At 55.5% G+C, this 18,531-nt stretch overlaps 2 protein-coding genes across 3 annotated transcripts; both read left to right on the forward strand.

Moving 5' to 3' along the window:
• Window positions 1-1,184: 1,184 nt before the first annotated feature.
• On the forward strand, window positions 1,185-7,546 carry TM6SF2 (transmembrane 6 superfamily member 2). Its single transcript, XM_047696466.1, has 10 exons — window positions 1,185-1,374; window positions 3,016-3,119; window positions 3,545-3,642; window positions 3,710-3,813; window positions 4,219-4,301; window positions 4,696-4,820; window positions 5,018-5,119; window positions 5,430-5,522; window positions 6,221-6,340; window positions 7,068-7,546. The coding sequence occupies exons 1-10, from the start codon at window positions 1,280-1,282 to the stop codon at window positions 7,272-7,274; spliced, it is 1,131 nt and encodes a 376-aa protein (XP_047552422.1). The 5' UTR covers window positions 1,185-1,279; the 3' UTR covers window positions 7,275-7,546.
• Window positions 7,547-7,889: 343 nt separating this feature from the next.
• On the forward strand, window positions 7,890-15,765 carry HAPLN4 (hyaluronan and proteoglycan link protein 4). Of its 2 annotated transcripts, XM_047696455.1 has the most exons (5): window positions 7,890-9,100; window positions 10,002-10,119; window positions 10,416-10,778; window positions 12,343-12,678; window positions 13,088-15,763. In XM_047696455.1, exons 1-5 carry the CDS (start codon window positions 9,098-9,100, stop codon window positions 13,477-13,479), a joined length of 1,212 nt encoding a protein of 403 aa, XP_047552411.1. In that variant the 5' UTR covers window positions 7,890-9,097; the 3' UTR covers window positions 13,480-15,763. The 2 variants fall into 2 exon arrangements, with proteins under 2 accessions (XP_047552411.1, XP_047552401.1); XM_047696445.1 differs by lacking the exon at window positions 7,890-9,100 and having other exon boundaries at window positions 9,779-10,119; window positions 13,088-15,765.
• Window positions 15,766-18,531: the final 2,766 nt, after the last annotated feature.

Consider the following 18,531-nt stretch of genomic DNA (forward strand, 5'->3'; position numbering starts at 1 on the left):
CACAAGGACAAGGAGATGCATGGAAAAAGGATGACTCTTCCCCACCCACAGACTGGGCCCCCCAAGGGCAGGTACTGAGTGGGTACCTGCTTACTGTTTTCCAGCAGCTACAAGTACCACATGGGTGAGAGTCCAAAGCTGCTTGGAAACCGCTGCTTCCTTATTCTCTCCCCACCCAACTATAGTTCCCTCCTTGGTACCACCCCCCCCCACCACCACAAATAGCATTTTGCGTCTTCTGGTGGACCCAGCCCAGCCTCCTGCAGGCTGTTCAGAATCCTCCCTCACTCTCCCACTCTGACCCTCTGAACCCCCTCACCACACCTCAGCCTCAGGCCTGAGCTCACTAGTCTCCCTACCAGACACAGTTCCAAACTCACGAAACTAGCAATCCACGCCTAAATCTAAGCCCACCCTTTGGACTCCCTCCCTTGGACACCACCCACTGAGCAGGGGCACAGCTTCAGCTGCCCACAAGGTGCCCAGGCTATATGGAAGGAACACAGCACACACTCCTTCAAGAGACCCCCACCACCACCACCACCAACCATGACCTTGGCTGCCTGCCTTGAGATGATCCCCAGACCCAGTCAAAGCTTTACACCCGGCCACGTGCTTAAATGTGTGTGGCCACTGCCTGAACACTCAAATCCAAGGGACCTGAAGGGAACTCTTTGTGTCCAAGCGACTGAGGTTCCTCCATCCGCGCAGAATGCCTCCAATGTCCCCTTCATCCTAGGGGGAGGAAGGTCTCGGGAATGTGGCATTTAAAAGGGTCCCCTTCAGAGTCGAGGTAGGTACACAGGTGGCTTAGCACGGAGAAAGCAGAAGTACAGAAGGAGGCCTGGAGAACAAATTCCCCTAGCTTGAAATATCTGGCCCAGGGCCTCCAGGTTGCAGTCCCACGCCTCAAGAGCGGAAGCGTCGGGCACCGCGGAGTTTTAGATTTTAATAGTGAAGCCGAGGCTGGGCCGCAGGGAAGACACTGAAACCGCGCTGAGTCCGGTGACGGTGACGCGGGGAGAGGAGGGCTAGGGAAAGGGACCGCTTCCAGGGGGACGGGCCTCGGAGGCTTCCCGGGAGCGCGGGGTACAGTCACGGCTAGGCTAGGCGGCGGGACCAAGGCGCAGCTGGGGGCGACCTTTGCGCAGGGCGGGGCGGGGTGGGGCGGGGCCGGACCGGGGCCCTGGCAACCCCCAAACCCAGACGCGCGGCCGCAGAAGATTCGAGCGCCCTGGAGGCCGCGCGGCGACCGAGCCGGGGTCCGGCTGCCGCCACCATGGACATCCCGCCGCTGGCCGGCAAGATCGCAGCTCTGTCGCTCGGCGCCCTCCCCTTGTCCTACGCGCTTAACCACGTCTCGGCGCTCTCGCAGTGCGTGAGGGGAGGGGCCAGGCCAGCCCCGGGGAGGGGGGCCGGGCTGCGGGGCCGGGTTGGCAGTGGCTGGGAGGGACCTAGCGCGGGCGGCAAGCCTGGCTGCCCGGAGCCCGGAGCCCGGAGCCCCTGCGCAGCTCCCGCTGGGAGGAAGGGACCTAGGCCGAAACTACCCCAGCCCCATGCAACCTGAACTTCCCTCTCTGCCGGCCAGGGGTCTGTGTGGTGGGGGTGGGGTCGCTCCGGGAACGTTTAGGATTTGAGGAGAAAGGTTGAGAAGGAGAGGCCCCCCCCCACCCCACACAGGACAGAGTTTTGGAGGGTTTCTGGAGTTTCCCAGGGATGTGCCCAGCTCCAAAGTTACCAAAGGTCAAAGTATCGTCCCAGATAAGGGCCTGATGACCCAGCTCTTGACACAGGCACTCTCAGACTCGCGTTCTGTTCTACCACCCCTAGCAGATAGCCCCTCCATTGCCTGTCTCAGGCCTGAGACTTTATTCTGCTAAGGTTTGGCCCACCCTGTCTTTAGTCTCAGTTTCGCCTACATGCTGTGACCTCCCTTGCTTCCTAACCCTAGACCCCAGTCCTGTGGATCCTGCCGCTGGGTACTGGGCATCTATAGGCCCCTCATACTCCTAGACCTAGCTCCACTCAAGACATGAGGTAGAGAGAGTCTTGACTGTGGGGTTGGCTCCTTGGGTACAAATTCTTGGCTCCATTCCCCCTGGATCCTGGGTGAGTCACGTTGCTTCTGGGAGCCTTTCTTCAACGTATAATGAACAGAATCCTCTACCTTGGCTCATAGGTAGAGTTAAGGATTATAAATTGTGTGCAAAGACTTGTATGGTGTTATCTGATTACTATAATTGTCATTGTTGGTCAGATGGGACCAGGATGGGAATCTTAGGTGTCAGAGGGGTCCATGAGAAGGTAGGAGCCTGGAGAACGTGTAGGGGAGTGTGGGACCCTGGATGGCTTTCCCACCCACCCACTCTGCCCACCTGTTGTTGTAGGCTTCCAACCTGACTTCTATTTCTTATCTATGCAACTGGTTGACCTGTCTAATCTGGTTGATGGGACAGATCAGGGCAGGGGTAGGGTGTGGTTGACAGAAGCATTTGAACTTCAGCTGGGAGGAGTCAGGAGCTTCAGAAAGTGAAGTGTATAGGGCTGAGCACTAGAGACCTTGCAGGCTTGGGAGGTGGGTCTGGCTACAGAGGGGCTTGGTGGTGTTGAGTGACTGAGAGCAAATTGAGTTGAACATGGGATGGGTTGTATAGTCAGAAAGAGTTGACTGATGCCCTCTCTGTACTTGGCCCAAGTAGGGCAATGATTCTTTCTAAGGAGTCAGGGAGGGCTTCCTGGAGGAGAAGCCATGAAAGATAGGCCACAGAGTAAGAGTAGGAGTTTGCCAAGTGGAAGAGACTTCTAGAAGGAGGTCCCAGGAGGGAGAAACAGCTCAGGTAACAGCCTAGTGATGGAAAAGAGCAGTTGCAGGGAATGAGATGGAACTCATTCCTGGATGGAAAGACACCTCAGTCTCGACATCTGGAGCATCCTGGAATCTGCTTTTACCCTCACCAGGGTGGGTGGGCCTCAGCATTGAGCCTGGCCTCTCTGACTTGTTTTCCCTCTCCACAGCCCCCTGGGGCTGGCATTGATGAGTGCCCTGATCCTGGGCCTGCTTTTTGTGGCTATCTACAGTTTGTCCCCCGGCGAGATCTACTATGACCCACTCTATGCTGGTGAGTCAGTCAGAGAGAACTGTGTGAGTGGGGGCCTCCTCCATCCCCTTGAAGGGCTCCCATCAGGCTGGAGAACCTCAAAGACACTGGAGAAACCACATTGGTTGGGGAACCTCAGAGGGCCTTCCCCTTCAGACTGGGGCTCCTGAGAGCAGGACTGTCTCTTTCCATCAGACTGGGAGCCCCTGAAAGACCATACTTCCTCATCACTTTGGGATTTCCTCAGGGTAGGGTCAGTGCCTTCTCAGCCTGAGGCCTCCCAAAGGCAGGACTGTGCCTCCTCAACAGGGCTGTGGGTCATGTGACCTGTGAAGAGGCAACTGGGAGCAATTGGGTGTGGTTCCTTGCCTCGACTCTGGGTCCCAGACATAGCGGCCTCAGGCCCCGCCCACATCCGGGACAGGCTCTGCCCACTCTGCCCGCAGTGTTCGCTGTCTTCTCCTTCACCTCGGTGGTGGATCTCCTCATTGCTCTCCAGGAAGATGGCTACGCGGGGGGCTTCATGGAATTCTTTACTAAGGAGGTACGTAGGGGTCGCCCGGGTTGCCTCCTGCCCTGCGGCCCAGCTGAGCCCTGATCTGCCCTGGCAGGGAGAGCCTTATTTGCGCACCGCACACGGAGTCTTCATCTGCTACTGGGACGGCACGGTTCACTACCTCCTCTACTTGGCCATGGCTGGTGCCATCCGCAGAAGGTGCATGGGGCAGGGTTAGAGTTTGGGGGGGGTGGCACCTGGACCCTGGAGATCAAGTCCTCAGGTGGGGTCCCAAGTTTGGGTGCAGTCAGCAGTGTCTGTAGGGCAAATCATGAGTCCTCTCTAGGGCTCCAGCCAGGAGTAACCCGGAGAAGGTTCCAGAATGCCAAGGTGTAAGTGGTAGTCAGCTCTCTTCTCTTGTATGCTCCTGTGCCTAAGCAACCATTTGTGTCCTTAGACAGACAATCTGTTCAGTCCCTCATTCACCTCCCTGTTGTCCCTTCTGTCCTGGACAAAAATGGGAGGTACCCAGAGCTGGGGAGCCAAGGGTGGATCCTGCGCCCTGGCTAGGGCTCTGAGACAGGAACAGGCATCTGTTGGTCACCCCTCCATACTCCACCGCAGGAAGAGATACAGGAACCTTGGACTGTACTGGCTGGGATCTTTCGTCATGAGCGTCTTGGTGTTCCTCCCAGGAAACATCCTTGGTAAGGACTTGGCTTTGAAGGATCCTGCCTCCTCAGGCTGGGTTACTGTCCTGCACCTAGAAGGTTCATAGGTAGGTCTTGGGAAGTAGAGGGGAGAGGCAGCCCAGTATGTGGGGATGGCTGAGCTAGAGAGATACACAAGATGTATTCAGGAGAAGCAAAGAACAGCTGAGAGAAAGAAGCCATATCCAGAAAATAAATTGAGTCAGGCCAGGCTGAGGGGTCTGGACACCATCTGATGAGCACTGGGGAGCCAGAGGTGTTGGAGCTTGAAAAAGGACTACATTTATGAATTACTGCTTCCAACCAGGGATTCTGGTGTATCTCACCTATGGGTCTGGCCAGGCCTGGGGGATCCTCCCTGAGTGACACCCCCTCTCTCCTACCATGACAGGTAAATATAGCTCAGAGATCAGACCTGCCTTCTTCCTTGCCATTCCCTACGTGCTAGTCCCATGCTGGGCTGGTGTGAGGGTCTTCAACCAGGCCCGGGCACCAACCTGCTATGCCCCCAATGTGGTAAGTGCCTTGCCCCCGGACAGTTCGTTGTGCCAACATGCCTGAATGCTCCCCCCGACCCCCATTAGAATTGCTTCTGGTCAAAAACATTAACTCTTTGGAAGGATCTCCTTGGCCATTAGGAAAGAAGGGATGAGCCTTTATCAAGTGCCTATTGGATACCAGACTTCTCACGCTGTCTCTCTCCCATGGGACAGGTACAGGAGGAACAAAGCAAGGGTATCCTGCGACGTCCAGTAGACTTGGCCCTTGTCATATACCTCACCCTCGCCGGGTTCTTCACCCTCTTTCGGGGCCTGGTGAGTCTGAAGTGGTCAGCCTACTTTTCTTCTGCCGCAGCTCCCTTTCCTGTCCCCACCAATCATCTTCCTTTAACCAAAGCGAAAAGGCCACTGCTTGCCTGTCTGATCATCCGGGAAGTTCTTCATCCAGTCTGATCCATGTCTGTCCATGACAAAGCCCCATTCCCTATAACCTTCCTAGCCAAAGTGAAAGAACCAAGGCTAGGGGAGGCCAGAGCAAGGGGTAGGGGACCCATCTGGGAGGGTGGAGAAGGCTTTTTGTGGGAAAAATTTTGAGGTGGGTTGTTGGTTTGTCTGTCTGCCCCAGGTGGTGCTTGACTGCCCCACAGATGCGTGCTTTGTCTACATCTATCAATACGAGCCATACCTACGGGACCCTGTGGCCTATCCGAAGGTGCAGGTGAGAGGACAGATGGGAAGAGAAGACCATATAGTTCTGCAAGGGGTAGAGGCCTAGCAAGCCCTCTTGGAAGCAGTTACCAGAAACACAAAAGTCAATCTGTTGTCCTCCCAAAAATGTCTGTCTTCTAATGAAGGCAGATATGGTCTTCAAGTATGGCTGGATCTAGGTGCCGAGGATAACTCTGTCTCGGGGCTCTGTTTTCTTTGCATGGACTCCACTCCCAGGTAGTCACTTTGTGGGATTGCAGAGACAGCCTTGGGCAGCAGCAGGCCTCCATCTGCCCTACTTAGCCATCCCAGAGGAATGTGAGCAATTATTTCTCCAGAGCTTAAGCACAAACCTAAGACAGGCTCTGATTGGCCCTCGTGCCATCATCACTGAATAACAGGTGCATCCTTTCACTGATCATTATGGCCAGCGGGCCTGGAGTGGTCCAGTTGGCCAGGCCTGGGTCATATGCCACTTCTGGAGTAACATGGGTGGGCTCAGTGTGTGTGTGTGCATGTGGCCAGGGGTGGGGGTGGGTCGAGGGAAATTGAGGAGCATTGTGCACAGGGTTGCGATGTTCAGAGAGCCCCCCCCCCCCCGCAATCCTGGGCAGGGTCTGAGGCTGGCCGGATCCTCCCTGGGGGCCTCCGCCTCAGGGGGCTCAGGGAGGCAGCTACTGCTCATCCTATGGGTTGTGTCCCCCTCAGATGCTGGTGTACATGTTTTACGTGCTGCCCTTCTATGGCCTGGCTGCCTACGGCCTCATCTTCCCTGGCTGTTCTTGGCTGCCTGACTGGGCCTTGGTGTTTGCTGGAGCTGTTGGCCAGGTATGGCGGGGTGTGGGGGCAGAGGGGTGGGGTCTGTAGGGAAGAAAGTTTCTGCCTCCCCATCAGTTTCCTTTCATGCTCTCCCTGGGCAGGGGGGTTGCTGAACCTCTAAGGGGCCCCAGTCCCAGCTTCGTACCTTAGAATTCCCTGGTCTTGGGGAGAAAGGACCTAACACTAACACTCCCAACCTCGTAGGGTCAGAACTTGGGAGAGGCAAGACTAGGGGCTGAGAGCAATTGCAGAAGGGGAAGATTGCCTAGAAGAGTGAGCCTAGGAGCTGGGCTTTGATGTATGGGTATGAGTTCTCTAGGCAAGGAAGAGCGTTGCAGGAATGGGAACAGCATAAAGGCACAGAGGGGAATGGTGGTTTAGCACAGCCACAACGCCGAGAGAGAGTCAGAGGCACAAGAGGCTACCTAGGGTAGGGAAGAGCAGGAGGAGAAGCTGGACCCATATCAAGAAGATGGGAAACAGGGCGGGCCCCACAGAAAGAGTGAAGATAGTTCCGGTTAGACAGCTGGGAAGAGGCTCACGGACAGATGGACAAGGGCACAGGAAATGTGGCGACAGTGTTATTTAGAGGCAGACAGATAGACTAGAGAGGGGAGACAGGTCAGCAGCCAGTGATAGGGACAGGGACCCTCTGGGCTCCCTAGGGTGGGATATTAGGGATGCTGGGCCTTGTTCTTCCTGACCCCTGACCTATACCTCCTTGTGTGGCCACTAGGCACAGTTCTCGCACATGGGGGCCTCGATGCACGTGCGCACGCCCTTCACCTACCGCGTGCCTGATGACGCCTGGGCCTGCTTCTTCGGGAGCAACCTGCTGTATGCGCTGGGTCCCCAGCTGCTGGCCTTCCGCTGCCTGTGGCGGCCTGCCTTCTTCCTGCACCCGCCTCCTGGTCCCCTGGCCCACCACAAGAAGGAGGACTGAGAAAGCTGGGGACTCCCTACGACTGTTTTCATGCCCAAAGAGCCCAGCCCCGGGAAGGGTGGGCTGGGTCTCTTAGAGTCAGGAAGTATATCTCCAGGTGTCTTTGGTCCTGGCTATGGTGGTATAAGCCCAGCACATGGGGTGGGACACCCAGGGACCCTCAGCTGTCACAGTATTCCAATCCCACACAGACTGCTCTATGCCAGAGTTTACCTATCATACTCACATGGATCCTTTTAGTAAAAAAAAACAAAAACAAAAAACCACAAAACTTTTTTTTTTTTTAAGATTTTATTTATTTATTTGACAGAGAGATCACAAGCAGGCAGAGAGGCAGGCAGAGAGAGAGGAGGAAGCAGGCTCCCTGCTGAGCAGAGAGCCCGATGCGGGACTCGATCCCAGGACTCTGAGATCATGACCTGAGCCGAAGGCAGCGGCTTAACCCACTGAGCCACCCAGGCGCCCCAAAACCCACAAAACTTTTAAAGCCCCAGTATTGCTGCTGCTTGAGTGTTTCAGGATTCAGAGGTGAGGGATTGCTTCTCTGGGGGCCTACCATCACTGCCAGTATGACCATCGGAGCTGGAAGTACTGGCTAGCAGAAGTCTGCCTCTGGTTGGTGTGTATAGCTCCATCTTCCGGATCGGAAAAACAGAGGCTCAGAGAGGTCCAAAGACCTGAGGTCACGATCAGGAGAGAAACATCCAAAATCCAAGCTCTGACAATAAATTATAATAAATGATGGCGTGGCCCAGTTATTAAGCACCTACCATATACCATCACCAAGGGCCAAACTCAAGTGCTACATGCTGGATCTCACCCTATATTCCAGATGGGGAGACTGAGCCTGTAGGCAGTCAAGTTCCTGGTTGGAGGTCATGGCTCCTAGATGCATCTGAGCTCAAGGACCCGGTGCCAGCCTAGCCTATCCAACCATGGGCCCTATAACCCTGCCTCTGTTGTATGGTTGGCTCATATTTTGGGGAAACTGAGGCTGAGGAAGCTGCCAAGGGGTTGGGAGAAAGGCACATTTTTTTCCTGATTGGATTTTTGAACTTGAGTGAAGGGCCAGGTTTGGGCATGACTCAGCCGCAGAGTGGGTCAGGGGCTTGATCAGTCTCCCCTGCTCCCGCTCCTACTGACATTTATTAGGCCCCTATCGTATGTCTAACCATTGGATCTTCACCAAGGAACCAGCACTCCATTTCCCAGAGGTGGAAACTGAGGCTCAGAGAGACCAAGCCTCTCTTCTAAGGTCCTGCAGCAGGTGAGAGGCACAGTCAGATTTGGACTTGTTGCTGTAGGTTCCCTCTGCAGAGTATGTGACAATTGTGGGGCCCCACCCCACAGAGTGAGCACTTTGGGGTATCAGAGCCCAGGACACGGCGATGGCCATCAAGTGACAAATGGGAAAACTGACGTGCAAGCCAAGCCCCTTTCCCAGGTTACTCAGACCTCTGGCTCACCGTGGGCATCCTAGATGGAAGACCGTCAGGGCCCCCCTCCTCCATCTTAAAGAGAGTTAAACTGACGCCCCGAGGTTCCTCTGCCCGCCCAAGATCAGCCAGCAGAATCAGCGACGTGGTCCTGCATTCACTGTCCAGTGCGGTCCTTCCTCCGCCCGCGCCTGGGTTTCTTCGCGGAGCGCGCGTCGCCGCGTCGCCTTTAAAGCTCCTCCCCGCACCCCCATCCGCCTCCCTCCTCCCCTTGCAGGCAGACTCCGGGATTGCGCCGCCCGAAGGAACTGGCCCAGTCCTTCCTGCGTGTGCGGGGAGCGCAGTCCCGGCGCGTAGGGGCCGCTCGGCGGGGGCCGCACCGGAAAGATGGTGAGTAGGGCGCGGGTCCGTGTAGGTCCCTCTCTGGGATTCTGTCTCGCTCCGTGTCTTAATCTACGTCCCTCCGGGTTCCTCGTCTCAGTCTCTCTCCGCTCTGTCTCTCCCATCCCTTCCTTCTCTCACTCTCTTGTATCTGTTTCTCGAACTCTGCCTCTCATTTTATATCCTTCTCTGCCTCTCCCTACTTTTCTCTCCCTCTTTTTGTCTTCCTGGTCCCTTTTCTTTTCCTCTGAGTCTCCGTCTCTCCCTACCTCCAAGCCCCCTCTTCTTTCTTTTTTTCCCTCTTGATCTCTCCCTTTCAGTCTGTCTCTCCATCTTTCCATACCCTTCTCTGAGTCTCTACCTCTCCACCCCCATCTCTCCCTGGTTTTCTGTCTCTTTCCCTTTCCTCGCCCTTTCCCCGTGTCTCTACATCTCTGTGGCCCTAACCCTCGCGTCCCACCGCCTCCCCCCGCCGCCCGCACACCCCGGCCGGCCGGTTTGCTGCAGTCTCCTGGCGCACGGATAACCTTGCCGCTGCCGCGGCTCCAGCTCCTCCCCCCACCCTCCGGATCCCGGCCAGGGATGGCCTGAGAAGGGGGCGGAGCTCCGAGCGGCCGGTGTTGGGGTTACGGGATCTGGCGGGTTGCTGGCGCTGGACTGAGCGCAGGTGAGCCCAGGGGCGTGGGCTTTGCGTAGGAGCTGGAGTGTGAAGTCCAGGGAGAGTGCGGGGGACAAGGGGTGAGGGCTGGGAGGGTCTGCTAGCCTTCTCCTTGAGAGAGTCCCCTGGCACCCTGGCCTGGGTGGGGACCTGGGCATGCGAGAAGTCCTGGCCGTGAGGAAGGAAGGTCAGGGGGCTAGTCCTACGACAGGCAAAGTCCAGGAGGCTGGACTGAGTACCCTGTGCCCCCAGGTGTGTGCTCGGGCGGCCCTCGGTCCCGGAGCGCTCTGGGCAGCGGCCTGGGGAGTCCTGCTGCTCACGGCCCCCGCAGGGGCGCAGCGCGGACGCAAGAAGGTCGTGCACGTGCTGGGTGAGTCTGGATAGCAGAAGCCGGTCTTGCCCCGCAGGAGCAGTGGCCGAATGTGATTGCCTGGATGCAGGGAGGATATAGGGGGTAGGGCATGGAGCCTTCCTAGTGGTCACAGTACCCTACCCTCGCCCCTCCCCCTCTGAGTCGCAGTTCCCTTTCCTGATCTCCTTTAACCTTACGATCCCCTGACCTGCGCCCAAGCCTTCTTCCCACAACACTTTCATGGGATCCCCTTCCCCCGGTTCCTCACCCCGCCCCCTGGGACCTCTTCTGAACCCTGCTTGGCCCTCCCGCAGAGGGTGAGTCTGGCTCGGTGGTGGTGCAGACGGCGCCTGGGCAGGTGGTCAGTCACAGGGGTGGTACCATCGTCCTGCCTTGCCGCTACCACTACGAGGCAGCTGCCCACGACCACGACGGCGTCCGTCTCAAGTGGACCAAGGTGGTGGACCCACTGGCCTTTGCTGACGTCTTCGTGGCCCTGGGCCCCCAGCACCGAGCATTTGGCAGCTACCGTGGGCGTGCCGAGCTGCAGGGCGACGGACCTGGGGATGCCTCCCTGGTTCTCCGAAACGTTACGCTGCAGGATTATGGGCGCTATGAATGCGAGGTCACCAATGAGCTGGAGGATGACACTGGCATGGTCAAGCTAGACCTGGAAGGTAACCAGCTGTGGACGGAATAAAGCATGTTTTTAAGAGAGAAGAGGGGGAAATATTGCAAAGGACAGAAACCAAATCAAGTTGGCCTGAAAGAATTTGAGGCTTGGTAGGGTAGGGTAATGGTTCTGATCTGAGGTGAATTTGCTCTCCAAGGACACTGGCCATGTCTAGAAATGGGTTGCTGATGGCATCTAGTGGGCAGAGGGCAGGGAGGCTGCAGTACATCCTACCACACACAGAACAGCCCTCCACAGCAAAGAAGGAACCAGTCTAAAATGTCAATAGTAAGGACTTTGGGAAACCCTTGGGGCTGAGATCCAGGGACATCCACTCATACCATGTCAGGAATTCCTCCCTCAGTTCTCTTTCCCTAAGTGGGCTTTCTTCAGGCAGGTTTCCCCTGATGAATCCAAAAAGTAGTGCCAGGCTTCCATCCTCCAACTTGGCAATAAATTTCCTCGCAGTGCTAGCTGGAGTCCCAGAGTTGTCCCTCATTGGCCCAGGTTGAGTCATGTGCCCATCCATAAACCAATTACTGTGACTGGGAGATGGGATGCTATGATTGGCTGACCATGGACCTGGGAGGTGGGGTTTCTACCTGAAAAATTCTCTCCCACTTGTTTTTTGCCTTCCTCCGTCCATATGAGAAGATTCTAGAAGAGATTTCAGAGCCCTCACCTGCTGTACCTCCCAACAATAGCAAATAACAGCAATAATAGCAGCAGGTTTCCTTATTGTCCAAAGTAAACGAATCTCTTGTTTAATTTTCCCAAAAACTTTGAGGAAGGTGCTATTACCAGCAGATGAGCAACAGGCTCAGAGAGGTTAGACCTTGCTTGAGGTACATGTGAGTGACGTAGTTAGGACTCAAGCTTCGGTCTTCAGGCTCCAGGTGTTCACTTGGCCCCTGTTTGCTCCTCCCTCTGTCTCTTGAAAGATCCATCTGCCCCTCCAAGGTCTGCCACTCAAGCACACACACACACAATGCTGTTGAAGTGAGTTGACTGTGGGTCCAATGAGGGCAAGTTATAAGAACTGAAGGTGGAAGAGAAACCAGTGGGAACTGCCCTGGACAATGCTGGGGATCAAAGAGGTCTTTGCCCAAGGTCATACTTTCAGGGGCTCCCTGTGGAGGAGTCAGCACTGGACACCTACATTCCCAGCTCCATCAGCTCAGGGCTTGACCAGCGTGAAGCTCCCAGTGCTGGGGGAATGTCAGAAGCAGTGAAGACTGAAGGGAGAAGGGTTGTGGGGGCTGGGTTTTGAAGGATGAATAGGAGTTCAGCAGATGGAATAAATGGAAAGTACATAAACAGATCTCCCGTGGTGGAAAGGGAATGGATAAGATTAAGTATCTTAAGAGGGAAGATCAAATGAATCCCAGACTTAAGGCAAAGGGAATCACAAGGGGTTGTGAGGTTGCGAATAGCGTGGTCAGGTCTACGGCCAGAGTGAGGGATGGAGTGGAAAGCCTAGGTTGAAGAGTCACGCAGCACCCCAAATGTTAGGTGGGTAGGGGTGGGCTGGGATTCCCCAGCTGAACCCCCTACGTACGTCCTCCTAGGAGTTGTCTTCCCTTACCACCCCCGTGGAGGCCGCTACAAGCTGACCTTCACGGAAGCGCAGCGCGCCTGCGCTGAGCAGGACGGCATCCTGGCGTCGGCAGAGCAGCTGCACGCGGCCTGGCGCGACGGCCTGGACTGGTGCAACGCAGGCTGGCTGCGCGACGGGTCCGTGCAGTACCCTGTGAGCCAGCCCCGGGAGCCCTGCGGCGGCCTGGGCGGAGCCGGGAGCGCCGGGACCGGCGGCGGTACCGCCTCCGGGGGGGTGCGCAACTACGGCTACCGCCACAATGCCGAAGAACGCTACGACGCCTTCTGCTTCACGTCCAACCTCCCGGGTGTGTAGGCCCCGCCCCTAGGAAGGAGACCCCGCCCTCCACAGGCTCGGGGTCTGCCCCGCCGGTGAGGCCCCGCCCCCATAGAACCCTCTCCCCAGTCCTCCTCCCTTTCAGTCACTTTCCCACCTTATCAGTTTCCTCCTCTTAGCCCGTCTATCTACTCTGGTCCTCGGAGGTCCAGACCAGGATATCCCACCCCCGGACTGCCATGGCGCAGCAATCACGCATAGCCTGGCACCAACACTACCCTGGACACGGCTGGGGGCCAGGACTGCAGGAGAAAGGGTGTTCCTCAATCTTGTGGCTGGGGTCCTGGGTGGCAGGCACGTGGTGGGTGGGAAGCGTTCTGAACCCAGAGGAGGCCAAATCCCGGGAGTGGCCTTAACCACTCTCCCCCACTCCACCGCAGGACGTGTGTTCTTCCTGAAGCCGCTGCGGCCTGTGCCCTTCTCGGGAGCAGCGCGTGCGTGTGCGGCGCGCGGCGCGGCCGTGGCCAAGGTGGGACAGCTGTTCGCTGCGTGGAAGCTGCAGCTGCTGGACCGCTGCACCGCGGGTTGGCTGGCCGACGGGAGCGCGCGCTACCCCATCGTGAATCCGCGCGCGCGCTGCGGCGGCCGCCGGCCGGGCGTTCGCAGCCTGGGCTTCCCCGACGCCACGCGCCGGCTCTTTGGCGTCTACTGCTACCGTGCACCCGGCGCGCCGGACCCCGCACCCGGTGGCTGGGGCTGGGGCTGGGCCGGAGGCGGCGGCTGGGCCGGAGGCGCGCGCGACCCGGCCGCTTGGACCCCGCTGCGCGTCTAGGCCCTGGGCGCAGTTGGTTTGGGTGCTTGGCGGCTGGCCGAGTGCTCTGCGGTCTCTTGGAAACAGACCACGTGACTGGAGACTGGCCACGCCTCCTGCGGTACCCTGCAGGCTGACCAGGTCTTCTGGGGTCTTTGACCCCTGGCTGCCCTTCCTGGGGTCCTCATAGACTGCCAGTTCCGGGAGACTTATCAAGCCCCCACCTCTCCTGGACAGTGGATCTCCCTCCTCCCTCGACTTCCCCAGGAGATGGGCTATGTCCCCTGAAGACCCCTGGAGGCCAAGAAACCTTGAGGTCTCCTGAAGATTGGCCACGCCTCCCGAGGTTACTTGAAAACAGAACTACCCCCCCCTTCGTGGTCTCCTGGAGGCTGGACCCCCAGGATTATCTGGAGAGTGGCCTCAGGCCCTCCGCATCTCCCTGGAGACTGAAGACTGTTCCCTTATGGTCATCTGGACCCTGAACCCTCCTCCCCCTCACACGTAGAGAAAGCTCGGAGTTCACCAGGTGATCACGCCCAGTGGTCACATGGAAACTGGGCTTCTGTCCTCTACCCTGTGGTGACCTGGAAATTGGGTATTCCCATTCTGCTGCCTTCCCCTGGTAATCCCTTGAAGTTTGTCGATTAACAGGCCATGTTCCCAGGTCACCCTGAACACCCCCACCCTTCCAGTTTCAGGGGAGACAAGCCTTTTCTGTCACCACTAAAACAGAATGATATGCTCCAGCTGGCTCGCATGACTGGTGGCCGTGCCCCAGCCCTCAGGTATCTCTTTGGAGGGAGAAAACCCACTCCCATCTGATGGACGGCCTCTTTCCCAACTGTCAACAAAGAGACCATCCCCTGGGCCCAGGGATCCATAGGATCCATGTCACTCACTATGGAGACGAGCTGTCCCACTTCCCATTGTTACCAAGGCGACCAGTCCAACTTCTACCTGTAACCTAGTCATACAGCCCTTCCCTCATCAGTCACACCCATGGAGCTAGTGCCTGCCTCCTCCAGCTGTAACCATGGATACCACACGTTTCCCATCTCACCTCCGGGATTCCAGAGAGCTACAACTCTACTTCCCCATTCTTACCAACAGCCCCGAAGACCATTTCCCCCCCCAACTGTCCCGAGAGTGACCCAACATTCAGTTCTCCAGCTCTCACCATGGGAACAGGGTGCCCCAGTGCACCCCAGCTCTTTGCCACTCTCCAAACTCTGCCTCCAAGCTGCTGAAACCCCATAGCTGTTCCCATGGAGACCAAACTCTGGTGTCTGAGGTCACAGAACACCTTTCCCTCTAGGCTTTCCCAGGTCAGCAGGGCCCCGCCCCACCAAACTATCGCCATAGAGACTGTCAGCGTAATTCCCATGACAACCCACTCCAGCTCTCAGGAACTGAGGGCCGGAACTGCACCCCTTAGGGCTTCATATCTGCCCTTAACCAGATAGGCCCAGCCCCCCGGGCAGCATCCCTAGATATGGCTGGACTTCTGGAGCTGCTGGACACCCTCTGCACGCTAATTCTATCCCAGACAACAGTGCACGAGACACCCTTGCAACCCCCAGGTGTTGGCATTGCTGCCATACAGATGAGCCAAATGACTCTGGCAGGCCTGGCCCTTTATCCCGTGCAAGCACTGGGCTTCCCCCTTCCCTTCTGAGACCACAGCTCCATTCTCACAGAGCTCCTCTCTCCTCTAACTTCCCCCGGCCCCCACATTCCACTCCTTAGAGATCCAGGAGAGATGGAATGTTTTTAAGCTTCAAAATCCACAGTGAGCTCCAGGTTCTAAAGGGCAATTTGTGCTAAGAAGTTAGCCAGACACCTCTCCCGCTCCCAGTGTTGAGAGCCAACTCAGGAGAGACGGTCCATGAACAAAGCCACCCCAGCCATGGCAGACCTCAGCTCCAAGGTCTTCCCTGGAGTAGCGCGGAGGGCCTTCCTGGACCCCCTCCCCCACCACCTTATTGTCACATCCATCTTGAGGAAACCCATCTGTGAGTTTGGGAATCCGGTGGGCTCGGGTTCGAATCCTGCCTCTGTGACCAAGTGACAAGCCTGTTTTCCTCCTCTGTACCAGAGCTGTTCTGAGATCCCAGTGAGTGCAAAGCATACAGCAGGGGCTCAATTAAAAAAGTGTTTGTTTGTTTGTTTGTTTGTTTTTGGATGAATGAGAAAATGGGACAGCTGGTGGGTAATTGCTTCATAAATGCACTTTGGTGGACAAAATGTTTCCCAGCTCGGGGGGGTGTGTGGTGATGATTTGGTTGGGAGGCATCCCCCTCGTTCCTCAGGACCATCCTCACTCCCCAATGTCTCCCCCTCTGCCTTCCCTCATTCTGCTTTCACTCTCTTCCTTGCATCATCCCCTCCCCTCATGTGTCCAGCCCCTTTCAACCCTGGCCTGACTGGGTCGATGACACACCAAGTGGTCCCTCTCAATCCCCCAGGCACAAAGTGTGCAAAACTGGATGGAAAGTTCTTCACCAGGAAGGCAGAGAGATTGCAAATTTTCCCTGGTGCAGAGGTGGAGTGGGGGTGGGGGGATCGTGGACGGAGAAACATTGTAAGTTTCTGGGATACAAGCAAAGGGAGAAGAGGAAAAAGTGTAAAAGTGATTAGGCTGTAGACGTGAGATAGTCGATGTTAACTTACCTCTCATCCTTCAATACCAGACGTGACAACTTCCAGAGACTCAAACCGCTCATCTGAAGGCAGCGCCCAGCCCCTGGGTTGGACGGCCTTGGGCTCCAGCTGGGCCTTCGCTTCCTTGATTAGGGGAATGGTAGGGGGCATATTTCCAGACATGAGGCATGGGATTTCTAGAATCCCGCCTTTTCCCCGCTGGCATCTTTTCTCCCTTCCGTGGTTCCAGTTTTCCAGTTTTTCCGTGAATATGTAACTTTTTTTTTTTTTAAGATTTTTTTTTTTTTAATTTGACAGATCACAAACAGGCAGAGAGGCAGGCAGAGAGAGAGGAGGAAGCAGGCTCCCCGAGAGAGCAGAGAGCCCGATGCGGGGCTCGATGCGGGGCTCGATGCGGGGCTCGATGTGGGGCTCGATGCGGGGCTCGATGCGGGGCTCGATTCCAGGACTCCGAGATCATGACCTGAGCCGAAGGCAGCGGCTTAACCCACTGAGCCACCCAGGCGCCCCAATATGTAACTTTTTAACCACCGCAGGTACAATGAGAGTCAGAGGGGCTGACACCACCCACTTCTAGTGCTGGCCACACCTCCCTGGGAAAACCTGATTGGTTCAGGGAGGGAGAGGGAGGCAGGGGGGCCGTGCCACTGAGTCCCTGGGATTTTGGTGAACCAGTTGGGCCACCGGAACCTTAGTTCTGCTGGAGTTGCTGCATTGTTGGAGTGGAGGTCTCCAGGGCCCACCTGAAGGAGAGCTAAGGGATGGCAACCCGGATAGAAACATTCCTGAAGCCAGATATTCCGAAAAATCGCTCTTTCCCATCTTACACCTCCCAGTTCACTGTCCCGACACATCCAAAGTTTCTTACAAGCCCTTCCAGAGATGTTTTGTGTTCATTCAAGCAAACATGCATATGTTTTTTCCCCCATTTTTACACAAATGGCATTTACACAATTCACACTGTTGGAGAATATCTATCTAGTTCCAAGACATTTTTATCATCCCATACCCATTAAGCAAACTCACCCCCATTCTTTCCTTCCCTCTCCCCTCTGCCCTGGCAGTTGCTTATCTACTTTCTGTCTCTCTAGTTTTACCTATTCTTGATTCACATAAATAGAATCATATAGGGACACCTGGGTGGCTCACTCTTTAGGATTTTTTTGGTTTTTGTTTGTTTTGTTTTGTTTGACTCTTGATTCTCTGCTCTGATTGTATTTTCGGGTGGTGGTATGGAACCCTGCACTGGCTCCAAGCTGGGCGTGGAGCCTGCTTGAGATTCTCTCTTTCTCCCTCTGCCCCTACCCCCCCCCCCCACACACACACACTTGTTCTCACTCTAAATAAAAAAAATAAATGGAATCTTATAATATGTGTCCTTTTGTGTCTGGCTTCTTTCACTCAGCATAATGTCTCTGAGGCTCATGTTGTGATGTGTATCAAGACTTCATTCCTTTTTATGGCTGAATAATATTCTGTGTCACGTATATGCCCTGTTCTGTTTATTCATTCATCAGTTAATGGACATTTGGGTTTTTCCACCTTTTTGGTGATTGTGACTAATGCTGCTATGAACATCCATGTGCCATGTATACTTTTCAAGTCACTCTCCTTTTACTTAGTATTTTACTTTGGAGATAGTTTCAATCACCAGATCAAGATCCCCCACCCCCACATTCTTTTGAAGGTCGGCTGGAGCATTCATTGTTTGAATGCGCCATAATTTGGTAGCCCGTCTCCTAATGGCGGATGTTTAAATTTCCCTATTTTGCTGTTACTAATAAGTACCCGCCTCACCTCACACAAATTCTAGCATAATTGGGGGATGACATTAGAAGTTGTTTAATCAAGGAGTGAAACTTGCCATTTTGACAGCACTCTCCAGCTCTTCAAGTTAGACCCCACCAGTAATAGATGTACCTGCCTCTTTCCACACATCCTAATCAGCATTGTGTGTTAACACTTTTTACTTTAGCCAACTTGATAGGTTAAAAAAAAAAAATCTCATTGTGGTTGTCATGTGCAATTCTCTTATTATGTGTGAGCCTGAGCAAACATCCCCCACGTTGACCTTAGGTCCAGGTGGGTGAGGAAGTCATAAATCATTCACAGTTTGGGTGTGTTGTCATTGTTGATCAATGCAAGTCCCCTCTCTTGTTAGATTTGATTCTCTTTTTAAATATGCTCTTCTTGGGGCGCCTGGGTGGCTCAGTCATTAATCATCTGCCTTCAGCTCAGGTCATAATCCCAGAGTCCTGGGATCAAGCCCTGCATCGGGCCCCCTGCCTGGCGGGAAGCCTGCCTCTTCCTCTTTCACTCCTTCTGCTTGTGTTCCCTTTCTCACTGTGTCTCTTGCTGTCAAATGAATAAGTAAAATCTTTTTAAAAAAATAAATATGCTCTTTGTTCA

The sequence above is a fragment of the Lutra lutra genome, chromosome 1 (assembly GCF_902655055.1).
Source record: "Lutra lutra chromosome 1, mLutLut1.2, whole genome shotgun sequence".
Classification (NCBI taxonomy): Eukaryota; Metazoa; Chordata; class Mammalia; order Carnivora; family Mustelidae; genus Lutra; species Lutra lutra.

Bases quoted from the DNA above. Each gene is read 5' to 3' on its own strand.
- TM6SF2 (XM_047696466.1), top strand. From the start codon at position 1,280: ATGGACATCCCGCCGCTGGCCGGCAAGATCGCAGCTCTGTCGCTCGGC. The intron at 4,302-4,695 runs GTAAGGACTTGG...CTACCATGACAG, and splicing joins CCTCCCAGGAAACATCCTTG to GTAAATATAGCTCAGAGATC. The intron at 6,341-7,067 runs GTATGGCGGGGT...TGTGGCCACTAG, and splicing joins TTGCTGGAGCTGTTGGCCAG to GCACAGTTCTCGCACATGGG.
- HAPLN4 (XM_047696445.1), top strand. From the start codon at position 9,906: ATGCGAGAAGTCCTGGCCGTGAGGAAGGAAGGTCAGGGGGCTAGTCCT. The intron at 10,120-10,415 runs GTGAGTCTGGAT...GCCCTCCCGCAG, and splicing joins GAAGGTCGTGCACGTGCTGG to AGGGTGAGTCTGGCTCGGTG. The intron at 10,779-12,342 runs GTAACCAGCTGT...ACGTCCTCCTAG, and splicing joins GGTCAAGCTAGACCTGGAAG to GAGTTGTCTTCCCTTACCAC.